Raw genomic sequence first — 21,891 nt, 5'->3', positions numbered from 1 at the left:
CTGAACATAAACTCTACTTCCTCTGCCAGGCAAGACGCTGAGTTCCAGTCTTCTGTGTAATAATTTTTAAAGTGCTTCCAGGAGAATGTCAAGATGAGTTTCGAGGTTTCTGCATATCTTTCCATTTTATCCATAATCACAAGTCTGTCCTGTTTTCTAATACCTAAAAACAGTTGTTTCACATGTTATATCCAGTTTTATAGTTGTTCACAGCAGAAAAATACTTCTAATACTCAATAATCCATTAGAGCCAGAACTGTTTTGATATTTAATACTTCTATAAATGGGAAGCTGCAGCTCTTTGGTGTAATTTTGGTTCATTGACTCTGTATCTGTTCTCCTGGAGGTAAACAACTCATACTACCTCTTCTAAGCATAACATCATCAAGACAAACACATGCTTAACACTGTTAAGATTAAGAAGAAGAAAAAACAGTAATTTGTTTTCTTTTCAGCTGCTGTCATCTTATATCCCCATAGAATTTATTTCTATATCATTCATTAACTATTTATATTCTCTGTACTCTTTCTAGCCTTCCATTCTTATCTTAAAACCCAGAGACTAAACCTAAATTTAATAATACCCTACACTCTATACTGTTTGGCCAGATCTTGCTGTAATAGACAGATACTGTTTTAATGTGCCCAGAACATCAGGAAACATGTAGCAAAAATTTCTTCCTCAAATTCAATCATGTTCTACTCTTAAATTACTCCACCCCTGTGGCCATAATTGATTGGTTTAGGTAGTAGCCATCTACCCCAATTTGAACAAATTAAAGTTCTTCACTGACAATTTTTTCACTGAACTTGAGGAAAAAAATATTAAATCTCTAATGGTTAAAGATACAGGATTTGTTAAGTGCCACATTACCTGACTTGGGAGGAAACAAATCTTCAGTGAAAGAAAATGATAAGCTGATAAGCAGAGAAGCAAGTCAGAGAAAGAAGAAAGAGACAGAAAATACATTCTGGTATCTCATGATAGTGTTCTAGTCCCTAATTCTAGAGGTTTCCAAGGCCTACAGGTATCCTCTACTCCTTTTCTTCAGTTACATCAAATACCTGTATTCCTTCAATAAATTCCATAAGAGTTCATATTGGATTTATCACTGCCCTAATATTTTGAAAAAAATGAGAAAATCACTTTTTTGGGTCTTATTGACTAAATACCTATTAATATAGCTCATATTCATGTACAATGTAAAATTATAGTCCTGCCTGCTAGGTTCACACTTATATGTTCATACTTGGATGTGTCTACTATGACAACATCTGTAAGTTTTTCTGACCCAGCCATTTTGACCAGATATCTCCATCTTGTATCTCCATGATGCGATTATGGATCCTTTGATAGTCTGCATTATTAATCTAGGAAGATGCACACTAACATTCAAGTCTATAAACTAACCCTAAACCCTAACCCCAACATTTTGCTTATCTACTATTTTTGATTATCTACTATAACAACAGTGTTAATTGCTCAGTCATGTTGGACTCTTTCCAACTCCGTGGGCTGTAGACCACCCAGCTCCTCTGTCCATGGAATTCTCCAGGCAAGAGTACTGAAGATTCCCTTCCCCAGGGGATCTTCCCAACCCAGGGATCGAACCCAGGTCTCCTGCATTGTGGGCACATTATTTACCATCTGAGCCACCAGGGGGGCCCTGTCTACTAACAGTTTCTGATAATATTTTACATAAATGATTTCTTTCTACTTAAGATATGCACTTCACAACAAAACAGAGGTTATGTATTAAATTTCATGTTAATAGAAACTGAGTCTCAGAAATGTTAAGAAACTTGCTAAGGGCAAAAATGTTCCTATGTGTGAGCATTAGGACTAGAACTCATAATTCAATCAGGGTATTAGTCCCTTAACCGGAAAAGTCTATTTCTATTAATGCAATTTCAGATTATGTTAACTTTTTGAGAAGTCACATGGCATTACTGGCTCATACTGAATTAATAATCTACTAAAATCCTTTGATATTTTTCATAAGATGACAATCTGTTTTTTTCCATCCAGAATATATACAAAGCAATATTACTAAATGTAAGTGCAAGACATTTATTCTTACTGAAGTGTCGTCCAAATTCTTTGTTCTTCCTTATTGATCTTCCTGAACTTTGCTTTTTATTTAATCCATAAATCCATCTAATCCATAGTATTTCCATCAGTGTGTCTAACAAAACCACTGATTGTGTTTAAAGTTGATGAAATGTCCAGAGCCGCTCATAAGTGTTTAGATCTGCAGAATGACATCCATCCATACCCATGTTTGTATGTACACACTTCGATTTTAATTACTAACCAGCTCTGAATCTATCTGGATCTATACGCAGCCTGTATTTGCCCATCCAACATTTACTGAGCATTTAGTTTTGACTGCAGCAGAGCCATCAGAGCCTCACCCATATACTCTTAGGCCTTCCCATTATAGTATATGCCCACCCAACTTCCACCTGCCTGAGGGCTTCCTTGGGAGGCCCCTTCCATCCTCACCTGTGTGCAAGGCAGCCCAGACATGGTGGAGAACTAACATCCCCTAGAAGCAGTGCTTAACCATGTAAGTACCCCTGTTCCTTTGCCTTAAGTAAGATAGTTCTGAAACCTCCTACCCTGACTCCAGAGTAATAACCCACTTGACAATGCACCCTTCATAAACCGCCTTCCCAGTTTTTTCCTAGAATTATCTTTGAAGTAAACTATTTGTATTCAAACTCTTGTCTCAGGATCTGCTTTTGAGAAAACCAAGCTAAGACATTTGATCTTCACCTAAACAAAAATGACCTTTAAAAGCCTTCACCATTATTATCTGTTTTGCAGATGAGAAAACTGCAGTAAAATAAGTTGCCTAAGGCTCACAATTGGTAAACAGAAGAGTTAGGAATGGATTCCAAAGATCACGATGTAGTGTGGTCTCACGTGGCCTCTTCTGTAATCTGTTCACTGCCTTCTTGGGATCAAGTTCTACCATGACCATGGCATTCCTGTGATTAAAGCTGTGTGTGTGTGTGTGTGTGTGTGTGTGTGTGTGTGTGTGTGTGTGTGTGGTGGGGTGTTGTGGGGTGGGGAGGAGAATAATACATTCTCTCAGTCACTTAAGTCCAAGTCCTGCCTCTGACAGTACGATTGAAGATTAAAGTTTGCAGTTCTGTTTTTGGTCTTTCTGGATACTAGGAAATCAGCATCTCAGTGTTGAACAGGGAATGGGCTGAGTGTAGGACATCATGTGAAGGACATGAATAAGTATTTCAGTGCTATGTAACCAAAATTGTTGTTTAGTCAAAAAGTTGTGTCTGACTCTTTGGGATCCCATGGACTGTAGCCCACCAGGCTCCTCTGTCCATGGGATTTCCCAGGCAATAATAGTTGAGTGGGTTGCCATTTCCTTCTCCAGGGAATCTTTCCAACCCAGTGATAGAACCCATGTCTCCTATACTGGCAGGTGGATTCTTTACTCTGAGCCACCAGGGAAGCCTGTGTAACCAAAGTATCTTATTCTGGACTCTCTTCTTTTCCTTCTTTAAGACAGACATAGCACTCTAATTCATCACCCAAGAAATTAGACTAGATTCCTTTGAATTTTCTGGAACTTAATCATCTGTTTTTTAAAAAAAAAAAATCACCTGTTTTTCTTAGCTCTGAGAATACTTTTCTCTTTAAGATGTCAATATGGAAAATTATAGGCATATATCACAGTAGGCAAAAACAACGTAAGGGACCTCTATGGACTTACCCAGCTTCAACGATCAGTACATGGCCCCGACTCTATACCCCGACTCACGTCTCCCTCTCGTGTTTTTCAAAAGCAAATCCCAAACACGATATGTCATTAGTAACTATTTCAGTATGTATTTTAAAAAAGAACTTCTAAGGAAAAAAAACAACAATGAATCAACCTGCCTAAAATAAAATCAATAGTAATTACTTACTATCATCAAACATCCAGTCACTAGCATATAAATTTACAAGTACATATAATTATAAAATAATTATGAATATATGTGTGTATATATTTAGAAAAATGGTTCACAGATTATGACTGGTTGACATATCCTTGAATCTCTTTTAGTCCAGAGAATCCTCCTCTGTCTTTCTTACAAGTTTCAGGGTACACTTTCTCAGTTAACTGAAGCTAAGTCTATCTCAGGCAGACTTGGTGCTTGCTGGCTAGGTAACGACTCTGGGTCATGGGGACAGAGAGGCTGGGGGAGTCATGGGCACAGTAATTGCAGGGAGGGGGTCCTTCCAGGTTTATTTAAAGCAGTACCAGTCAGGTGAACTCCAGTCACCAAGCACTTGGCTCATCCTTGGCAATAGCAGAGGACAAAGTCCAGCAGCCAGGAATGTGGGAGCTACAGCTCTCTTCTGGGAAGCAACAATTAGAAGCTAGAGTGACTCACTGTGGCCTGACACCGAGGAGTGGGGGTCAATGAGGAATCCACCAAAGCAGATTTGGATGGGGTAAATATGGAGCCCAGGATGCTAGTGAGCTAGGGAGAATGAGGGAAGGAAGCATGAAAACATCTCTATGCATCTGGCATTAAATAAGTGAATGAGGAATTAACCAAAATAATTAACTGCTCATCAGATTTAAGGATGCTCTGCAGGCTGTAACTACGTTCTAACAAGATAGACTCATAAATCATAATGCTGGGACATTTCCTGGCTTCTTAAATGTCGTGAACCCCCCCCTTAAAATGGGGCTGTTCACAAGATTACAAAAACAAGTCCTGGAGGACAGAGGTTAAGAGACATCAGTGAAGGGAAGCCAGACATAGTGACCTTTGCTCCTTCACCCAAGAAATTCCCAAGTGATTTCAGCCCAGGCTGCCTTACTGCTCTGGCTATTCCACTCTCACCTTCACTCTGCCAATCTCTGCTTCCTCTTCCCCCTGAAGAGCAGTGCCTCCGGTCCCCATTCTCTTTGTTCATGTCAATTAACCACTGTTGTCTCTACAGTGGAAGCTCCATCCTGGCAGCATCTTCTGCCTGAAGGCTTTTGATAAGAACCTCAACAGTTTCCCTAGGGCCCTGGACCACTCTCTGGAAAAACCAAAGCCGACAACATGGCCTCCCCCACACCACTGCCAACCATCTCTTCTACTCCCCAGAAGATTCACAGATGTACCAAATTGTAGCATCTTTGAGTTTCTACTAGGTATCTTTCCCAGTTGTTATTTCTTAAAAGTCAGAAAGTTAACAGGGCCCAAAGACTTTTCCTGGTTTCTGAAAGGAAAGCTTCCCTTCAGCAAAAGCGATCTGACTTTTCCTATTCATAAGAGGGAAAAAACCTCACTCACCTCAAGACTTTTAAGTTAATGGGAGCATTTGTTTCCTTCATTTATTATAAGTATAATCAGTCATAGTTATCATAACTTAATTAGCATTTAGCATTGAAAAGGAATGAGTAACTACTCTTCTTTTCTTGCAATGTCTTTAATTCCTCATTAGAATCATTTTAGTTGCCAAGCAACCTTCACTTTTATGTCTCATACATGAAGAGATTATGCCAGAATTATTTTTTAAAATCAATTTTAGGATGGAGTAGCAACTCTGTATGCTAGTACACCTCTTTATAAATATTGATTTTAAGATCATAATTGTTTACAATGTAGATTATGAAAAGCAAAGAGTTAATTATAGTCAACCTACCAGAAAAAGTTATATGCTTGCAGAACATAAATATGCATAGAATAGAATCTAGGAAGACACACCCAACTGTGTCAATAGTGTTTATCTTGCTTTTGGTGGTAGAATGGGTGAATGCAATTTTCTTCTTTTTGCAAGTCTGTTTTTTGTAAGCTTTCTATAGTGAATGCAATTTAAAAAGCTATTAAAATTTTTAAAGTAAGACATGAGAACTGAGTTACAATTAGATCTTTGTAAATACAAGAAAATAGATGTTAGCTAAACTTACTGTGGTAATGATTTCACAGTATATATCAATCAAGCCATCATGCTGTACACCTTGACCTTACACAGTGATGTATGCATATTTCTCAAAAAAGCTAGAAAAATGGAAGTATGTGAGTTGAGTTAGTCAGATCTTTGTAAATACAAGACCTTATACAGTGGCAAATTTTATGTTATGTACACTTTACCACAATAAAAGTGCCTATGCAAGTACAATACAGATTCAGTCTAATTAATAATTTAGAGAAAAATGGATTTAAATCTGGTTGGCCTTCTAATTCCTCACCCCAAGGATACTGGACTCTTCTAATAATCAGAAGTACTTTCTTTAAAAATATACAAGTTCCCAAAGGACTTTCAAGTTCACATTCAACATCATAATTGAAACCTGATTATGGCATTTTCAGTCTCAGAAATCGTTTCAGGAATATGACAACAGGGGAAACTGAGGCTCTGAGTTACAAAATGACAAGTCTAAGTGCTCTGGACTTAAAGCCAATGCCAACCTCAAAAACAAAACTCAAAGTTTCTTATTGTTTCACTGAAAACCATCAACAAACTTTTACCAAACATCCACAACAGAGAAATATGAAATTATATCATAAAAAGTGAAGTGAAGTGAAATCGCTCAGTTGTGTCCAACTCTTTGCAACCCTGTGGACTGTAGCCTACCAGGCTCCTCCGTCCATGGGATTCTCCAGGCAAGAATACTGGAGCGGATTGCCATTTCCTTCTCCAGGGGATCTTCCCGACCCAGAGATTGAACCTGGGTCTCCCTCATTGGAGGCAGACACTTTACCCTCTGACCCACCAGAAAGCCCTCATCATACAATGGATTTAATAAAACTTTGATTAAAATGACAATGGAGGGACTTCCTTGGTGGTCCAGTGGTTAAGAACCTGCTTGCAAGGCAGGGGACAGGCTTTCAACCCCAGGAGGGGAACTAAGGTCCCACATGATGCAGAGCAACTAAGCCCGTGCACCCCAACTACTAAGCCCTTGCGCCACATCCAGAGAGACCGCACGCCGCGACAAAAGGAGGATCCCGTATGCCGCAACCAAGGCCACAGCAGCCAAATAAATGAACAAATAACAAAAACGACAATGGAATAGTCACCAAATCTTTAGAACAGGGACTTTTTGTTTTTTCAAGTTTAGAGTTAATAATACAGGAAAAGATAAAAGAAAACATCAACAATTTACATAAAAATGTAAAATTTCACTTCATTAATACCCCAAAACCAACATAAAAATGGAAAGGAGTGAGGAAAACAAATGCCAGTAACAAATACCCATCAAGCAGTTAACAGGCTTACAAAATAAAATAAAAAGCTTTTGCAAACCTCTAATAAGAAAATCATTAAGCAAATGATAAATAGGCCAAGGATATAAACAGTTCACAAAATTAGAAATATAGTAAGCAGTAAACTTATGAAAACACATTCAACAAAAGCTTGCTTTTATGTATCTATAGTGCCTGTTACCACATGGAGAGATACGAAGGCAAATGATTAAACAGATGGAATCAGAAACAGAGTGACAGTGTATAATATACAAACACATGAAGAACAGAGTCACAGAACTGAGGTTTAGCTGACCAGAAATAAGGGAAAATTTAATCACAGAGAATTTTTAGAGGAGGCAAATTGAGAACAAAAACACAGAGTGATAACTTTGACTCTAGAATGAGAATCTCTCAGTATTAAAGTTCCACTGTGACACCTTTTTAATGTTATATAGGTTTCAGGTATACACACTGTAATTCAGTGTTTGTATACACTACACAGTGACCACCCCCAAAAGTCCATTTACCGCCTGTTACCATAATGTCCTTCTAGTCAAGGCTATGGTTTTTCCAGCGGTCACGTATGGATGTCAGAGTTGGACTGTGAAGAAAGCTGAGTACCGAAGAATTGATGCTTTTGAACTGTGGTGTTGGAGAAGACTCTTGAGAGTCCCTGGGACTGCAAGGAGATCCAACCAGTCCATCCTAAAGGAGATCAGTCCTGGGTGTTCATTGGAAGGACTGATGCTGAGGCTGAAACTCCAATACTTTGGCCACCTCATGCAAAGTAACTCAATGGAAAAGACCCTGATGCTGGGAGGGATTGGGGGCAGGAGGAGAAGGGGACGGCAGAGGATGAGATGGCTGGATGGCATCACCAACTCAATGGACATGAGTTTGGGTAAACTCCGGGAGTTGGTGATGGACAGGGAGGCCTGGCATGCTGTGATTCATGAGGTCGCAAAGAGTCGGACAGGACTGAGCTGAACTGAACTGAACCATACAACTGACCCCCTGCACCTCAACCCCCAGTCCCCTTCCTCTCTCGTGACCACAGAACTGTCACTTCTTTAAGAAAATTTCTCAACTTCACTGATACGTAACTCTTTATCTCTAAGGTATATTGTTCCTTTTCTTTGAAGAACACATGGAGAGTTGTTTTATAAGATACTTAGATGAAAGAAAGAAGTAAAACAAAGGCAAATAATAGTTCTCCTAACCAGGTAACACAAAGTAAGATTTCCAGTTTTCAGCTTCCTACCTTGGCCCTTTGCCATGTAAGCATCTTCTGTAGCTGGGGGAAAGTGCTAGTAAATGTTTAGCAATGTTCTCTTCAGGGGTGGGTTGAGAAGAAGCCCTGATTAGTAGTGTTGGCCCATTTCCTTGGTGTAAATACTCCCAAAGCAGGCAACATCAAGCTCCTGGCATGACTTCATGACCATGGAGCTGGGAAGAGACACAGGCGTGTCTACCCACTATATGTATTAATACATGTATGACATGTATGTGCTATTCATGAATATCATACTGCTACAAAGCATTCATGGGCTTCCCTGATGGCTCAGACAGTAAAGAATCTGCCTGCAACGCAAGAGACCTGGGTTTGATCCCTGGGTTGGGAAGATCCCCTGGAGAAGGGAACGGCTACCCACACCAGTATTCCTGCTTGGTGGACTCCATGAACTGAGGAGCCTGGCAGGCTACAGTACGTGGGTTGCAGAGTCAGACGTGACTGAGTAACAGCACAGCACACATACAGCATACAGCATTCGTACCATACAGACACAGTGAGCATCATCTCAAGATAATGGATGACAGTAAAATGTGATGACATATTAGGAAATGATGAGTTTTGAGGGTTTATTTTTAATATAATTGTAAGTTTATATAATTTAATTTTTATTGATGGTTGTGTTTAGCAACTGGCTGGTCAAACTCCTGAAGAGGTAACAACCTGCTCTCACAGAGTAAGGCTTTCAAGATTGTGACAGCATCCAATCGAGTGTGGTGCCCCGTGTATCTGCAGAGACTGTGTGAGGCTCACCTGCTTCCACTCTCGCTCTTTCCCTGCTGTCTTCCTCCTAACCACTTTAGGACAACCACATCCAGCTGGCAGCTCAAACTATCTGCAGACCAAGGCACTAAGTCCAGCAGCCGTAACCACTCCAGGAAGAAACAGGTGGGTCCTACCCTCAGGAGCTGGGCCAGAGATGAGGCCTGCACTTCAGATGACCTTCCCTGGTGGTCTCACCGTCCATCACTGCTGGTTCAGCCAACAACTGAACATAACATATTGTTTTTTTTTTTTTTTTGGCCATATTGTGTGGTATGTAGCATCTTAGTTCCCTGACCCGGGATCCAAACCCGAGCCCCCTACATTGGAAGCACAGTCTTAACCATTGGACTATCGGGAAGTCCCCTGAACACACTGCTTTTGCTTTCACATTACTTCCTAACGTGTTTCCATCATGAATTTAATAACCTTCATGTCAACAGAGGGCCTTAAAAAGCCTGCTGGAAAAGCGGCACTGCTCCAGCTCCCCCAGCTAAGCCACTACTTCCAAGTCTTGACCTGTGGGGAACAGGCCCTCCAGCACCACAGTGAACTGGGCTGAGTGTGGCTTACAGGTGGAAATGCAGGTTGGGAATGCTGCCTTCGCGGGCCAGGAACCAAACTACAGTAATGGCAGACACCCATTTCTGTTTATTCCATGGCCAAAAGACTGACAGGTGGGAGTTTTCAAGAGAGTTCCTACAGCTGAGAAGGGATAGAAATGCAGGTAAATCTGACGGAAGTGGGCACAGTGTTACACACCTCCTCAGGGGCAGGGGCCTTTCTCTTGTTAGATCTGGACGGACTGCTTCAGACATGCCCAGGAGGCTGGCTCCACCTTATGACTGTCCAGTTCACAGAGCTGAAAAGCTATTTGCTCTCTCATTTTTCAGAGGATTTGTATGCTGCAAGCTTTCCACATGTCTTTGGAAAGCCTGAGAAAATGCTCTGATGTGTCCAAGAAGCAGGTATGTGTGCTGTAGGATGGTATTTCTCAAAATCAGTTTGTGGGTCACCTCCTCAAAGCCACAGTGACTGCAGGCTTAATGAAAAATCCTGGAGTTGACCCCCAGGAATCTGAATGCTGAACACACCCCACAATGATGACTATTCCTGTTAAAGTTGGAGAACCTCCGGTAGAGTGGAGAGCACAGGAATCTGAGACCAGAGTCCAGACCTCAGCAGCTCTCCCACTCATGAGGGAGGCCACTTTCCACAGGTTAATAACGTTCCTGAGCTTCAAATGTCTGTTAATTAAAGAAGCAAAAATAATATCCACCTCACAGGGTTGTTGTGAACATGGATGAGACCAGTTCAGGTAAGGGTCCAGCGCCCTGCTGAACAGGCAGTTAAATAGGTATCCAACCACCGTCAGTCTCCTGTCTACTGTCTCTTATTTTCTCTCAGTAATCTCACTTCTCTGACTGGAGTTTCTGAACTAAAATGCTCAGCCTTCCTGAACACTGTCAACCTTATGCGTGTACACTATAAGGACCACCTCTGTTCTCTGCTGCAGATGGAGGTCTGCTCTAAACACCATCGCACAACAGAGCACAGATGTGAGTGGAGGGGACTTCCCATCTCCTCCTTTCTCAGGCCTGGCAGTCACTGTGTCTCACACCCAGGAGAGGGCAGACATGCCAGCCTGGCAAAATGCAGCAAAGAGGCTCCTTGGAGTACACAGCATCCCCATCACACAATACGAGTTCACTCCAGGGGGCTAAGAATGGTCATACCTGGGAGCTGCTCTAATGCCGAGAAGCTTCAGGACGTGGGTGCCTTAGGACCATCCTCTACAGTGAAATCTTGCAGCTATGACTCCCAGAGATGGGACTGCCACTGAGGAGGCTCCTGGTACCGCTGTGGTCTTCACAAAGGGCCTGTGCTCATGACGGCCAGCCTTCCTGACCCTACACTTGGTTTCGTGCCTTGGAGTTGCTGGTTCTTGGGTCTGAGTGCCTTTCAGTGTCATGGCCCTTGGCTTCTGGCCTTGTGCCTCTGTTGCCTCTGGACACCTGGCTTTGGTATAGACTAAAGCCGCAGAATGCAGAGGAACCCTGAATCTTGCCTCTGCCATGAAGAGAACTGTAGTCCCAACAGGAGTGTGTGTGCTTTTTTGGTTCTAACTTTAAAAACAGATGTAGTGCTTTATCTTTAATTAGCTGAGGTCTATAAAATGCTTTTAACAACCAACTGCAGGAAATATACCTGTTAGTGGTATGGGAAATAAACCTACCAGTCTTGGGGTTTTCTTCTTTGGGAGACACAATGCATACACTAATTTTAATTAACTCAGAATTTATTTGAGAGAGAATTTCAGGCAGATACCTGGTATATAGATAGGGCTCACTAACTATTTCCTGCATTGAATGGAATTTAATTTCTAATCCGGGGGACACCAAGCCTGCAGATTGTGGGCACAGAGAGCAGATGTGTTCTGTGTAGCCTGAAGGGCTCCCCTGAGTAAGGGGTGGCCTGCCCTAGGAGAAGAACTCAAGCATGGCCCAGCTCAGGTTGCAAGAGGCTTCTGGGAGGGGAGACATGAAGGAAGTTGTTTTAATTCTCATAGGTTTTATTTATTTTCTTGTTTGTCCATGGAGATAGTAATACCAGACCTATTTCATAGTTGTTTTTAGTTTAAAAGAAAATCAATACATATAGCCTTCAAACACACACACACACACACACACACACACAATAAATAAGATACCACTTTGTTTCCTCTCTCAATGTAAGACAAAGACGCTGAGGTTCCTCCCATGCCCCACCGGGGAGCAGGAGGACTGCTTGCTGAGGGTCCCTTACTGGGACGTGCCTGGAGTTTTCTTTCTGATGCTGTCACAGTTGTCTTACGTTCAGAGGGGGGCAGAATTGGGATAGCTGAAACCTTCCATTTGGCTCTCAAAGCTGGCAGCCCTCTTACAAAGTGAAAACATTATGAAGAGCTCAGATGATCTCACAGGTCTTTCCTAGTTCTGAAACAGATGGTGTGATTCACATACATTTGACATAAACGTACCAGGTTGTGATGATCTGCCTCATTATGCTCAGTGGAAGAGTGGATTCACCAGCAATAATACGGTGAGGATGTAAAAGCATGACCTCTGCTTAAAACAGAAGGTGGGAGTGGGTTGTTTCATGGTGAAAGCAACACACGATGACTCAAGGCTCTGAAGTTCTAATCACAGATCTGTAACCTTGTGTGTGACACTGGGAGGCTTACTAGTACCTTCAAGAGTACCCTTAATTTGCACGTGCTGGTCATCCACCCTCAAAGGCCTTGTAATAAGTCCTTCCTCTGAGAACAGTGTGGGAGGTAATTATTGGTTAATAATACTAAAGGGGAAGCTATCTGTATAGACTGCCAAATGCCCAGGATGCCTTAGAGTCTAGTAGCTGGAGCTGCTAGAAGAATGTAAATCCCACACTGCTTTTCCCCTTTGAGTCAACCGTCCACCCAGGCTGGCACCATTGAACAGACTTTCTGCAAAGAAGGAAATATTTTCTATTTACTCTGTCCAGTAGCAGGTGCCACTCATGACTCTTGAGCATTTGAAATATGGCTGCTGAGGCTTAGGAACTGAATTTTACATTTGATTTAATTTTAATTAAAATGTCTACATAGTCACATGTGGGTAGTGGCTACCATATTGGACTGCAAAGCTATAGCCAATTCAAAACATCTACACCAAGGTGCGGAGAAGGCAATGGCACCCCACGCCAGTACTCTTGCCTGGAAAATCCCATGGACAGAGGAGCCTGGTGGGCTGCAGTCCATGGGGTCGCTAAGAGTCAGACATGACTGAGCAACTTCACTTTCACTTTCATGCACTGGAGAAGGAAATGGCTACCCACTCCAGTGTTCTTGCCTGGAGAATCCCAGGGATGGGGGAGACTGGTGGGCTGCCATCCATTGGGTCGCACAGAGTCGGACACGACTGAAGTGACTTAGCAGCAGCAGCAACACCAAGGTGAGGTTGAGAAAGTAGTAAAAAATAAATTAACTAATAAATTAACTAATCAGTCTTTATGTTCAAAAGAGTGTTTTTTCCCTCCATCTTTTTTTCCAAGTTGGTGGGAGGAGTGGCTGAAACCTGAGTCTAAAGGGAGAGATTACAAAAAAAAAAAAAAAACGTTTCCCCACATTTCAACAGTGCTATTTCCCTCTTTTCATGGGTATTCAAATGAGAAGACTTTTAAACTCACGAAGAAAAACTAAGCCAGGCTGTTTTACTCTAAAGCAAAACTCTTCTACACTAATCAGAGAAAATAACCAGTAAGATGTCTCAAACAATTTTTTAAAAATTAACCTCGCTCATTACTATTCTCTGATCATCTCCGAGGAGACCTACAAAGGCAGAAGTGACACGGCTGGCTGCCTGTCACTGTCGTGCTTGAATCCCCAGCCCCACCCCCTCCAGCTCCACACCCCTCCTCCACTGGACAACTCAACAGATAACCAGAGTCAAAATCACAGATGAAAGTGCTGGCTCCCATTCTCTCCAGACATAGGGTGTCTTTTCTTTTCTGTCTGTTTCATGTAAATTCTGTGGCAGGAAGCCCTTCAGGACATCACGTGCAAAGCCTTGCCTTGAGATGGCACCTTGCTGCCTCCCGCAGCATTCTCACAGTCCTGCTCAGAGATGTGAACAGAGTGGCTGCTCTCCCCAATATGCGTCCTCAACCCCAGAGTGAACTTACTCCAAGTCTTCATGGTTTAACGAATTTATTCTTCCTGCATGCCTTAGCTTATCACTGCCCTGTCTTTTGCATGTTTCCCCCCCTAAATAGTGCATTTCTCAGTAATTCTAAGCTTGAATAATTGAAGAGGGGTTCGGTCACTGTAATTCTCATGGAACAGCCAGTCAGGTGCAATTAGGGGCTTAATTAGGGACTATCTATGCTTCATGATAATGGTTAAAAGACCATTAGACTCAATGGGATTTTTATACCTTTGGGATTTTAAGGTATTTTTCAGTCAATATAATCCAGGAAATAAAGTATCTTTAGCCCTCTTAGGATTCATTCATTGAGGGGAGTGGGTTAGGCTTGCTTATTCTGCAGGGGTTCAGAATCCCTCCTGTATTTTTCAGGTTGATGGCTGGACGATTTGAAGGTTAGAAAAACAGCCCTGAACCCGGAGGGCAACTTGCATGACTGGCACTGGAGGAAGAAAGATGGCAGGATTGTTGGGTCCTGTTTCCTCAACAGGGAAATGGAAAGAGGATCAAAATGCTTATTTATGAAATAGTCACAGTGCCCTGCCAAAGACCGATAAATAAGACGACCATGACTGTGTGAGAAGCTTTGCAGCGTACGAGCTGGGAACCAGGTGAAAGTCAAGTGCCTGATGAACAACGGCTCATCACCGCCATGCTTCCCCCCATCCCCCTGGCTTCTAGTTTATCTCCTTGTATGGTTATTTTCCAAAGAGGTTAAATAGAAAACCATTTATTTTGCTCCTGAATTCATTCTTAGCTGAAAGACTAAAGTATAAATAAATAACAATTCAATTAAAATTTAATGCTGAATTAGTAAAAAAAAAAAATCTGCTCATTCTTTTCCAAGTTAAAAAATCTAAAACAAAAAAGCAGTGATTCTCGAAGTGAGGTTCTTGGATCAACTGCAGCAGCATCACCTGGGAAACTGACAGAACAGTAGATTTTTGGGCCCCCCTTGGACCTTTGAGAACAGCCAGTCTGGGGGTGGGGCCCAGCAATCTGGGTTACCACAGAAACCACCACATGATTTCACAGGAATTTGAGAACCACTACTTTAAATCAATGTTGGAATCATGGAGACTATTCAATGCTTTGCTAAATCCAATTAAAGGAGAATCCCCAAAATGTCCAGTTTTCCTAAGTCTACAAATAAGGTCTGACCAAGCACCACACAGATTCAGTGAAAGTCGCTGAGTCATGTCTGACTCTTTGTGACCCAATGGACTATACAGTCCATGGAATTCTCCAGGCCAGAATACTGGAGGGGGTAGCCTTTTCCTCCTCCAGGGGATCTTCCCAACCCAGGGATCGAACCCAGGTGTCCCGCATTGCAGGTGGATTCTTTACCAGCTGAGCCACAAGGGAACACAGGTCCAGCCAGTGAATAAATCCCTCATTCTGAGTTCTAACAATCCCACAGTCACGCTACCTGGGATCCTATCAAGCACCTGGAATCTGATCAAGTCTTCCAAGGCACCTGGAAGCTGCCAGGGTGGGTGGTCTGGGGCTTCTGAGCTGAGCCACACAAGCTCATCAGCTTCCCAGTGGGAGACAGAGAGGTCCCAAAGGAGCAGAGTGGGTACCAGTGACAACGGAACTCTACGAATTTTCCATCATTCCTTTTTCAGGGAGGGGAACAAATGTTTAGTACTTTTCCATCACTATATCACATATAACAATCAAAAGAGCATGCCCACAATTTTTTTTTTTTTTAAATAGGGCATCTTTGCCGAAAACCCTTGTCAGCTGTGCTAAGCTGCTCGCCCCTCATGGTGTGTTGGGTGATGACAGAGTGCGGCATCTAGATAACTCCCTGCCAACACGTCTGGCTGCTCCTTTCACAGACCCGCAGTCTTCGATCACGCCGCTCATTTGGCACTATCTCCCAGGCCGGGCAGTTTGGCCTTGCTCAGTCCTTCCCTACTCCACCACAATCACCCCTCGAGATTGTCAGGGGAATTATTCAGACTTTGCCATCCAATGATCCAAACTGCTGTCTGGTAACAGCGTTTGCTAGTCTTTGTGTGCCCCAAGAACACAAGAACAGAAAAGCGCCAGATGCATCACTGCATTTTATGATATTTTTTCATCACGAGAAAAACCTCCATCCTGAGAAAATTGGAAACACAAACTCTCCTCAGTAACTTTTCTCGCTTTAAATCGCACCTCTCATCACGACCTATTACACCCACACAGTCATGTGCCATAGGCACTGCACACTGTCTCCAACATTTCAAAGGCTCGAAAGCTATTTTTAAACCCCAAATGCAATGTAGGTTGCTATTCTATACAGCACTTTTTAAGGAAGAACAAAGTAAAAGAGCCCCATTTATGCATGTGGGCAGTTCGCCAACTCACCAAAAGATTGAACACAGCTGTCGATGAGATCGTCCAGGCTGGCTCCTTTGGCGAAATGTCCCAGAGGCACCATCATTCGGAACTGGGTGATCTGGGCCAGGCCGGGATGGCAGGGGAGGGGGCTGCTGGCGGGCTTCGCCTCTAGTCTCGCTTTAGGGACTGCTCTGCAGCCATGAGTTGGTTTCCTAGGGAAAGAGAAGAGGCAGGGAATGAGATCAGAGCAGCCAGGGGACAGACCACACTGACAGCTCTGCACTCTGTAGGCAGACAGGGCAGAAAAGGAGATAAAACAATTAATCCCAGGAGCTGGGCTGATAAGACATACCCCTCCCACTTGGTAAAGGCACCAAGAGGACTGGTTGGCTGTTAAAGGGATATCTCTCAAGTAAATAGCAAGGTGAGATTTCAGGGTTGCAAGCAGGGCTCTTCAGCCTGAGACGGGTTGCTTTGGCCTGTTTTCTCCAGTTCTTGAAGGGGAGAGGCAGACGCAAGACCATCCTGGCAGGTTTTAGCTCCGAGCAATAAATTTTTTATTTTAGCCCAGAGACCACTGACTTGGGTCTTAAGAATTGTTTCAGTTTGGTCCCCTCTTCAGCTAAATTCATCCATCTTGAGCAATACCAGAGTTATTGTCTCAAGTCAGGTGGCCTCAAAAACATGTTTAAGGATGTGGGGAGGAGAAGACAAACATTGAGGACCTGAGGGTTATGGAGGTGGTGTTTAGATAATAAGCTAAATCTTGGTGGGTTCTAAGATTCTGTTTTTCATTATTGATGGTCATTGAGTCATTTTTATCATTAAACCTCATTCTATCAAGTCCTTACTGATTATGAGAGCTTTATTCTAGATGTGAATGCAAAAGGACAAGTCTGAATCTGGAAATGGCTTAGTAGCCCAATAGGTCAGCTTCACCCACTTTCACTTAGCTTTATCTTTGGTCATGACCTCAAGAGTAAAAGTCAAGTTGTTGCAAAATATCAGTAGGTTAACTGAGCATTTTATTTTTTCTTCCATTAAAAAAATAAACATAACATACACAGAGACATATCTATCATCTCTGTAGGTTTACGAGCGATGGGTATTGTTGCTGGTAACTCCTTTGAGCATATTCTCCCCTTCTTACTGTGCCTCTGTCTATTATGTTTATTACCAAAGAAATGCACCTCAGATCCATAACTTTAATTACACATATTTGATAAACATATGATGGCATCAATTAATCAATAAGTACTCATTCTAGGAGTAACACATGTGTGCCAGACCAGAGCAGACCCGTGAGACAGTCTGTGAAGGTACTCTGCAAACTATAAAACACACTCATTACATGTTGTTGTTGTAGTATGAAGGTCATCTGCAAGTTCCTTAATACAAAAATCTAGCTGGAGAATGAGAACCAGACCAAGAAAAGATAACTCTGCAAATCTTAAATAACTGGCCTGTGAATGTCAAGGGCAAGAAGTGTGATGTTCTCAGAGGAGGGAGAACCAGTTCCAGGTGGAATGTTGGGGAAAGCTGTAACTGACAAGATGTAATGTCACCCAGAAGGGGCTGAAGAAGTTCTTGGATCAAAATAAAATATTGACGTACATGTGGATTTGGTGAAACCACCCTGTTAAAAGACAATGGGACCACTTACTGCACAGCCAGACTTGTGGAGGGAACACCAGGCCCTTCGAATTCCTTTTCAAAGTAGCTTCAGAATGCTGGTCTGGCATTGGCTGCTGCCACCTGTTCTGACCTAGGATGGGCTCAGTGAAGTCCAATCAGAAACTGGCTCTTAGGATCTGCTAGCTCAAGGCAGTGATTTCTGAAAGATCAAATTGGTATTATAGGACTTGATCAAGTTTCTGGCCACTACTGATTTTCACCCAGGCCCTGAGATGGCCCCAAGATCAGATCAGTATCTGAAAATGAAAGGAAACGGTAATGGCCACCGGAACTAGTACCTCTGATGACAGCAGGCTCTGTGATGGAGATTTACATAGTCTTTAAAGCTTACAGCCAAGATGTTATCTCCATTTCACGATTTGAAACTGAGTCTAAAAGAGGCTAAGTGACATAGACAAGGCTGTATAACTCATATGTACTAGATCTGGGACTTGTACGTGGCACCTCTCTGGTTCTGTTTAATAAATATTTACTGTGCCTGGAACTGTGCATCTTTCAATATTTCAGAATTAGCAAAAAGCTGGATAGCCCCTCCGAGGTCATTCTCCCAGCCCTTCAACCAGGCCTGTGGAAGTCCAGGCTTGGAAAGACAGTGGGATGGGGCACCAGTGCTGAGCCAGGTGGAAGCCAGGCCTCCTCTGCCCATGTCATGCTCTCTTCCCACTGCAGAAGCAGTGACGATCCTAAACCTGGCACTGGTTATCCACTGTTGGGATCAGTCAGCTTTCAGCCTTAGCTGCTGTCTGTTCACCTTTAAGACCTCCTCCTGAGGCAGAGTTGGAAAGATGAAAAGAAAGTCCTTCTGGTTAGAAGTCTTTTTTTTTTTCTCATACGCCTTCCACATTCTCTTAAGCTTGGAGAGATGAGGCCACAGCAATGAGGCTGTCTCCATATGCAGCTCTTCCCACTAGGACTGGGAGGCGGGTGTCCACCTCTGTCTCCCGACTGGCCAATCCAAGGAAAATTCCATTTTCTCCCTCAGTTGATAGCATCAACCATTCAGGACTCCGAAGACTGCCCTGACTCTAATCCGAGTAATGTTTCCCAGTGTCACCTGAAGGGGAAACCACTTTGGTCCAGGAGGTGATTCTCAAAGGTAGATGCTTTTACCAGAACTAGGAGGGGCTGGTAACGTTTACCCAAAACAAATGGACTCGAAGGGAGTATTTAGAGAGGAGGAAGGTAAAAGGAAGGTGAGAGATGCAGTTGGCAGAGAGGCTGCTGAGACTCAGAGGGCTTGGGCAGGAGAAACCAGGGAGAAGAGAAACTGCTAAAACCCAGACAGCATTCAGAGAGGTCAGGAAGATGAGAAGTATGTGCACCATAATTAGGAAACTGGGCAATTTTGTTGTGCTGTCTCTTGATTGGCTGCTTTGCGACAGACCTTCAAATTGTTCTGTCTTTTCTGGTGAAATGGCTATACATAAGAATTCATAAACCACTTTCTTTTAGGCAGGTCTAAGGGTGTTTTTCCAATCCATAGAACCAACAGCCCCTAAGTCTGCAAATGCTTATGTCTTTTTAAAGGATGGTAGGCAAATGTTTCCTCACCAGCTTAAAAAAAAAAAAAAAAAGCCGAAGAGAAACAACTTGTAAGTTGTTCCCTGAGGCTACAGCTGGTTAAGGCCCTATCTAGTTTGCTGAAGGAGATTTTCAAAACTCTGAACTGATTCAGGTGCAATCCTCTCCAGCCTCAGGTACCTCAGTGGAGGTCAAAATTTCGGGTTGAACTTTTTATGAAATTCAGCCCAGGACAGTGAGGGGAGAAATGGACAGAGAGAACGAAGGGAAACTCCCACAGTTTTCTTTGCAGTGAAAGATGGCTTTTATCGGCTTCTAGTGAGGATTTCTTTCAGTCCTGTCCTCTCCCTCCTCCCATAATACAGGCTGAATTTAATTTACCGGACCCCCTCATCTCAATCCCATGCAGAGAACAGCGCGGGACCTTCAAGGGCAGGGCAGGGGAGGGCATAAGGGGCCAAGAGCTTTTAGTGAGGAGGTCCAGCAGGGCAACGCTTCCTGCTGGACGGGGCATGTCAGGCGCAACAGAGTCTGCGTGGATGGAGGTGGGAAGAGCCCAGCTCGCCCGGCCCTATGCTGAGCTCAGGCAGTTGTCCGGTTCTGGCCCTTTGGGGAACAAACTCAAAGTTGCCCGGCCCCTCCGGGCCTCTTTACCCTGCCAACAGATTTTTGACTCACGGTCACTTTTCCGTCATTTTCTGTCACCCCAAGTCCTTCCTGAAACATGTCCCTAGGATCACGGTGGGTGAGGGGAATGTAGATTTCCCCCCAAACGGTTGCGTGGCTCGCCGACCCCTGCGCGCTGGCGGCAAACGCAGTTGTCCTTCCAGACATCCGCGGGGCTGGACGCACCGCCAGGTGGCGCTGCCGGGGCCGCTGCAGGTGCGCGGGGCGCGGAAAGTCCACGAGTGGGAGTCCCATGGGCCCAGCGCCGAAGGACCCGGGGTCCAGTCGCTTAGCGCGATTCCGGGTCTCGCCGGATCAACTCAGGGCGCGCGGCCGCACAACCGGGCTCCCTCCCCAGCCCGTCGGGCGAGATGAGGTGGGCGACCCGGGCGCGTCCGTCCCTCCAGCCCGTCGCCCTGGACTAACCCGAGACCCCGGGAGGCCGCCGCCCTCCGCACATCGGGCCCGCAGCTTCCCATAGGAGGTGGAGCCGTGCCAGCCACCCGGCGAGGTCCAGGGGTCGTGGGCGCCGTGTCCCCCGCCCCAAGAAAGGAAACAGGCGCGCCTACTCACCGTGGAGCTTCTCTCGCTTTGCCCAGGGTGCCCATGGCCGCAGCCGCGCTCCCCGAGCCACCTCACCCAGCGCGGCGGGACTGGCTCGGCGGGGCGCGGCGCATCGCCGCCGTCACCGCCGCCGCCGCCTGCCGAGCTCCTCCGCCCCGGGTCTTCTCGTCCGGGCCGCCCACCTGCCGCTCTCCGAGCTGGGTGAGCCCGACCGCGGCGCACCGCAGCACAAACTTTGTGTGAGCGCGCCCCCTCGCCCTCCTCCCTGCGCACGCGCGCACACTCTGCCGCACCACCACCTGACAAGCGCTGATGGTTATCGCCCGAGGAAATGTGTGGCGCTCTTCAGCTCTTCCCCGAAACCTACCCTCGCTACTCCGTAGTCTCCGGAGGCCTGCGCCTCCCTCCGCTCTCGCCTTTTGCTCCCGGTGCCTACATCGGCCCGGGGCTGAAGTCGGAAGCGGAGCTGGAGGGGCGGGAAGGCTCCAGGTGCCCTGGATCCCACCCAGCCCGCGGCAGGAGTTCGGGTGGGAGCCGGAGGAAACTGGCCTCGCTCGGTGGCTCTCAGGGCAATCCCCACCTCCTTCGCCTTCCCGAATTTCAGTCCAGGCTCCCGAAGACCCCTTATCCCCTTGCCAGCCTCTCTTGTATACATCGGAGCGCAGAGTCGAGGGTGGGGTAAGAAACGAAAACAAAGTTGTGGGTCCGCGTTTGCCTGTGCTTGTGAGTATCATCTTGTTAGTAATTAGCAACTGGGCCGGAGATACTTGTTCTGCACCCCTAGGTACACTCCAGATAGGATCCATATCAGGGGAGACACAGCTGCGCGGCCTCTGTTGGGTATGGGAGTGAGGGGCGCAGAGCTGGGGAGGAGTGGGAGAACTTTCTGACGGCAGATCTGATCACGAATGGTGAAAAGACAGTGATGACAATAGCAAATGTTGACTGAGTACCTTGTGCTAAGTGCTTTCCTCATTTACACCGTCTCCCCCAAATACCAAGAGGTCACTGTTTTAAAGATGGAAAATATTAAGGTTTAGAGCATAATATGCTTCCCATCATACAAGTAGTACACACCAGAGAGAACCACGACCTGTGCTGAGATCTGGCTTGCTCCCTGTAATGGCTGCA

The 21,891-nt window shown here is 44.6% G+C and overlaps 1 protein-coding gene and 1 long non-coding RNA gene across 6 annotated transcripts in view; one reads left to right on the top strand and one right to left on the bottom strand.

Annotated features, from left to right (window-relative positions):
• The window catches only part of RASGRP1 (RAS guanyl releasing protein 1), an 87,022-nt gene extending 65,773 nt beyond the window's left edge, over positions 1-21,249 (bottom strand). For 2 of the 5 annotated variants that reach the window (XM_086318955.1, XM_086318958.1), the window contains exons 1-2: positions 20,770-21,064; positions 16,342-16,526 (exon numbers count right to left, since the gene is read on the bottom strand). In XM_086318955.1, the coding sequence (XP_086175081.1) occupies positions 16,342-16,526; positions 20,770-20,804 (220 nt within the window). In that variant the 5' untranslated portion in view covers positions 20,805-21,064. Of the gene's footprint in view, positions 1-16,341; positions 16,527-17,977; positions 18,149-20,769; positions 21,065-21,127 lie in introns of those variants that run through there. The other 3 variants (XM_086318957.1, XM_086318956.1, XM_086318954.1) reach the window with 3 other exon arrangements.
• On the top strand, positions 10,100-14,810 carry LOC147364783 (uncharacterized). The gene is made up of 2 exons (XR_015133713.1): positions 10,100-10,230; positions 14,356-14,810. It is a non-coding gene; the product is annotated as an uncharacterized LOC147364783 (long non-coding RNA).
• Positions 21,250-21,891: the final 642 nt, after the last annotated feature.

Source organism: Bos grunniens, chromosome 10 (assembly GCF_055505025.1).
Source record: "Bos grunniens cultivar Pamir isolate PY7600 chromosome 10, Bosgru_T2T1.0, whole genome shotgun sequence".
Lineage (NCBI taxonomy): Eukaryota > Metazoa > Chordata > Mammalia > Artiodactyla > Bovidae > Bos > Bos grunniens.
The sequence above is the reverse complement of the archived record's forward strand: the minus strand, read 5'-3'. Positions and strand labels throughout refer to the sequence as shown.